Here is a 5,452-nt window from a genome sequence, read left to right on the forward strand (position 1 = left end):
TCATTGCAGGATACCTTTGATAAAGATGACTAATGCATGTGCATTGTGCCACTGGCTTGCATCCCAAAGGGCACCCTTTTCCCATAGGGCTCAAAAGTAGTGCAATATATAGGGAATAGGGTGCCATTCGCAATGCAGTCACTGTCAACAGGATCCCGTATTATGAGGTATAATAACTGAAAGCAGACACACGTAATGAGAAGTATGAGCTTTTTTAGGCCCCAGTCAAGTGGTCAGAAAAGCAACTGTTTTGCATGAATGGTAATAAATAATCATATACGGTCAGTCTATACAAAGAGTCCAATGTAAGTGTACCCTGGAGTGTGGAGGTTTAATATATGCACTGAATATTACCTACATTACTAATTCACCAAGATACATAATAGTAGGAGCTCAGTCATCCATAAACAATTGTTTCTTGAGTCACACATTCTTTTAACACAATACACTACATTAACTGTGTTATTTGATTATGAATGTTGAAGAGTGATTCTAAATTTTTTGTTATGCACTGCAGCCCGATGGAACACTCAATGAAGTAATGTATGTTGAGTGTATGCTGCGGCATGAAATGGAGAGCTTCATGTGTTTGTATTTATTGGTTGACGTATCGCTGTAAAATAATCTCAACATGTATGTATATAATGGTTGTACATGGTTAGGTTAAATAAATTATGCATTGCTGCCTCCACTAGGGTATCAAATTTCCTTCCTGCTCTGTCATTAATGGGAAACATCATTCAGTAACACTTAATGTAAAGTATGCTGTTATATGTCTTTAAGACTTGATATAACCATTTATGACCCTTTATAATGCCTTATAAAATGTATATGTTATGCAGGCTTTAAATAAAGTGTTACCCATCATACTAATGGAATTGATCATGACTCAAGTCATTTTTGGTGATCTGTTGGAAGACTTTATTGAAAGACATCATTGCTTTGCTTTGTAAACATGAACACGTGTGTGGAATACAGTATATTAGTTGGTGACAAAAAAATAAATCAAATGAGTAAAGTGTTACAGTACATTTCATCATATTGTGATATGAGTGCAAGTAGCTGCAAAAGCATTCCTCAAACAGCTCTTGTTAGATTGAACAATGTGCATTTAGTACAGTGTAAATTACACAAATGCCAGTGGACCAAAAAGTGACGTGCTATTTCTCCAGAATGTATATACAATTGTGTTACATTCTCAACTGTGTATGCGGTTTCATAGTCTACTTCCAGCATTTCTAACAACCCTACTGTGTCAGTGTGTTGTATTTGTGCCCTAAAAAGTACACCTTTCCTCTGTGTCTAATTCCAAAGGTTGCTAAGGAACATTGTAAACGCTATGTAAATTACAGTGTAGCGGTGTGGTGTAACTGGGAATGCAACGCAAAGTCCATTCAGGCCAATAGGATCAGGTTAATCCTACAGCACCATATTGCGTGTCACTGCTGCCACATGTTGGTTCTCTTGGGCCCTGTCCTGAAACAACTACCCCTACTAGGTGCAGGTGTAAATATAAAATAATTGGATAGGTGTTGTAGCTGCACCTTGCTATCTAATGTAATTTTCACCATATTGCTTAGACCTATCAAATCCTTTCAGAACTACACAAGTGCCTAGGGACTAGAGGGCTAGGGGATGTTTCTGGACAGGGCCTTGGTTACTGTCTGGTCAGTCTGCTGCATCATCCTGGAAGCAGCATAATGACAACCCTGTCATCTCATCCTGGTCACTGTAGCAGTGTGATGAGGACCCTGTCATCCTGCCCCTGCCACAGCATCTCCCCTTCAAAGCTGATCAGGCCTTGTTTTCTGGCCCTCAGCAGGATCCCCACCACCTTGTTGGAGATGTTCACATAGTGCTCAAACAGTTTCCCAAACTCCACCGTCACCACAGGTCTCTCCCCGCCGCCATCGTCCCCACCGCCACGGCTCTCCCCGATGTCCCTGATCGCCTGGCAGAGCTCCTCCACCTCTCGGCTGATGTGGACGTGGGCGTCCCGGCCCCTCTGCTCTGTCAAGGAGCCCTCCAGGGGCCTCCCGTAGCCGTCCTGGTCCCGCTGGAGACCCTGCTGCTGGGCAGTCACACTCATCATTGCCCCCCGGTCGTTACTGAAGGGGTTGTGTTTCTGGTACTCCTGATGCTCGTTGGACCATCTCTGCCAGTTCTCCTTTAACCCTTTCACTGACGCCACACACACTGTCCTGTCATCGTTAAACTCGACAGGTGCATCGTTGTTCTCCATGGTGGTGTCTCAGGTTTCTTGTACGTATTAAGTGATCCGTCCACTTTTAGGCATAGTTCATTTTCTGTGAGTGTAATAAAAGTTTAAATGAACAACTGTTGAGAGCACAATTACATGTCTGTGTAATAGTAGCCTTATTTCTAATTTATAAACACACAACTTAATCCTCAGAAATAGCCTATTTAAATCCTTAATTAAACCCTGAATAAAGTTATGATAAACTATATTAATTACAATAAAGTTATAATAACACGCCATCATCCTACTAATGCTCTGATGAAGGTGAGAGTTCTTCCAGATCAGAGGTGTCATGCCCATTGGGGGCACAGGGGCACGTGCCCCCTCAGATTTGTCCTGTAAAAATTATAAAGATATACAGTACCAGTCAAAAGTTTGGACACACCTACTCATTCAAGAGTTTTTATTTTTTTTAAATTTTACATTGTAGAATAATAGTGAAGATATCAAAACTATGAAATAACACATATGGAATCATGTAGTAACCAAAAAAGTGTTAAACAAATCAAAATAGTAGCCACCCTTTGCCTTGATGACAGCTTTGCACACTCTTGGCATTCTCTCAACCAGCTTCATGAGTTAGTCACCTGGAATGCATTTAAATTAACAGGTGTGCCTTGTAAAAAGTTAATTTGTGGAATTTCTTTCCTTCTTAATGCGTTTGAGCCAATCAGTTGTGTTGTGACAAGGTAGGGGGGTATACAGAAGATAGCCCTATTTGGTAAAAGACCAAGTCCATATTATGGCAAGAACAGCTCAAATAAATAAAGAGAAACGACAGTCCATCATTACTTTAAGACATGAAGGTCAGTCAATACGGAAAATTTCAAGAACTTCAAAAATTTCTTCAAGTACAGTCGCAAAAACCATGAAGCGCAATGATGAAACTGGCTCTCATGAGGACCGCCACAGGAAAGGAAGACCCAGAGTTGGCTCTGCTGCAGAGGATAAGTTCATTAGAGTTAACTGCACCTCAGATTGCAGCCCAAATAAATGCTTCACAGAGTTCAAGTAACAGACACATCTCAACATCAACTGTTCAGGCTTTCATGGTCGAATTGCTGCAAAGAAATCAATACTAAAGGACACCAATAAGAAGAAGAGACTTGCTTGGGCCAAGAAACATGAGCAATGGACATTAGACTGGTGGAAATCTGTCCTTTGGTCTGATGAGTCCAAATTGGAGATTTTTGGTTCCAACCGCCGTGTCTTTGTGAGATGCAGAGTAGGTGAACGGATGATCTCCGCTTGTGTGGTTCCCACCTTGAAGCATGGAGGAGGAGGTGTGATGGTGTGGGGGTGCTTTGCTGGTGACACTGTCAGTGATTTATTTAGAATTCAAGGCACACTTAACCAGCATGGCTACCACAGCATTCTGCAGCGATACGCCATCCCATCTGGTTTGCACTTAGTGGGACTATCATTTGTTATGACCTAAAACACACCTCCAGGCTGTGTAAAGGCTATTTGACCAAGGAGAGTGATTTAGTGCTGCATCAGATGACCTGGCCTCCACAATCACCCGACCTCAACCCAATTGATATGGTTTGGGATGAGTTGGACCGCAGAGTGAAGGAAAAGCAGCCAACAAGTGCTCAGCATATGTGGGAACTCCTTCAAGACTGTTGGAAAAGCATTCCAGGTGAAGCTGGTTGAGAGAATGCCAAGAGTGTGCAAAGCTGTCATCAAGGCCAAGGGTGGCTTACTTTGAAGAATCTCAAATATAAAATATATTTTGATTTGTTTAACACTTTTTTGGTTACTACATGATTCCATGTGTTATTTCATAGTTTTGATGTCTTCACTATTATTCTACAATGTAGAAAATAGTAAAAATAAAGAAAAACCCTGTAATGAGTAGGTGTGTCCAAACTTTTGACTGGTACTGTATATTATTTACTTTTTTTGTTAAATCTTTTGTTTTTTATCTGTAAAACTACTAGCCACCTAGCATTGTTATGAAGTTGGCTTTAGCTAGTCCAGATAGATTCCCAATCACCCAACCTCATAACTATCTACCAAGAAGCCATTTCAGGCTATCAATCAAGTTAAGAGTAGCTAGCTTGTCTAACTATCTTCGCTGGCATGCCTGCTGGCAAGGTTGGTAGACTTTAGAAAAGCTAGCAATTACTAAATGTACTGAATAAGACTCACATTCCTTTGAATCTTTTACCTAGATTTTAGCAGAGATGCAGAGAAGCATATTTAGTTCATTTAAAAAATAATAACCACCAGTCAGGAGGATACAGAGAGCTCAAGAGGTATCCTTAGATATGCAGAAAAATAAACATATTTTTTACATAGAATTAAGCATAATGATTATGGCTCTAGATTCCAGGAAAAGCTCCTTCAGGTGTTTGAAAAATGCAAAATTCGCCAACTTCAGGAAGGGGACCCTGCCATCTTCACATACTTTGTGCCCCCTCATATTTTATGATGGCTCTGTTCCAAATTGATTTATAAATGAAAAACATTTAATTAATCTTGCACACAGATTAATTTCACAGTACAAGAAATATAGGAATGCAAAGTGAGCACACATCTGTAAACTGAAAGTGTCATACATACCATAAGGTGACAAGTGTCACTGCTACAATGTCAAAGTCGATGTATAGCTTATTCCGAGATGTTCTTCTGTCTGTGTCGACCCGTTATGAATAGCTGACATTGGTCCTGATATTTGATTTTAGGTACCTTACACTTCTTGTCACGAACACTGATATAGCCTGATGAACATTTGTCTGTTAGCAACATTGTTCCATGCTATGGAACTTTACATTAGAACAGTGCTGAATCAGATACTTTTTCTACCCGCAGTGAAAAACACTGATGGGCATTCAAAGTAGCCAATGACAATGTGGTGATGATGCAACTAGCTAAATGTTGATCCAATCGTTGAGGAGTTGTCAAGTGCACTGTCAGTGAGCGATGTTCTGAAGTAAAGCAGCTTACCTTTGGGATATGTTTGGTTGGTGGATCATTAGCTCTCGCTTCAGTAAAATCATGCACCCGCATTTATGAAGCAGTTATGTAGCAGCTATACAGAATAATAAGCACATAATTATTTGGACGTTAATGACAAAACTAAAACAAACACATTTTAATTTTGGGTTGCCAAAATAAATGCATTTAATGCACAATCATTGCTGGTAAACTGGTATTTATTTTGAAACAGACAGGAACCACTATTCG

General features: G+C 40.2%; 1 protein-coding gene across 1 annotated transcript; it reads right to left on the bottom strand.

Annotated features, from left to right (window-relative positions):
- Positions 1 to 1,726: 1,726 nt before the first annotated feature.
- On the bottom strand, positions 1,727 to 2,242 carry LOC311108198 (actin-binding Rho-activating protein-like; the record flags this gene model as incomplete). The annotated part of the gene is made up of 1 exon (XM_084150819.1): positions 1,727 to 2,242. One exon carries the CDS (start codon positions 2,240 to 2,242, stop codon positions 1,727 to 1,729), a length of 516 nt encoding a protein of 171 aa, XP_084006945.1.
- Between the last annotated feature and the right edge of the window lie 3,210 nt (positions 2,243 to 5,452).

The sequence above is a fragment of the Coregonus lavaretus genome (genome assembly GCF_964263955.1).
Source record: "Coregonus lavaretus genome assembly, chromosome: 3".
NCBI classification, from domain to species: Eukaryota; Metazoa; Chordata; class Actinopteri; order Salmoniformes; family Salmonidae; genus Coregonus; species Coregonus lavaretus.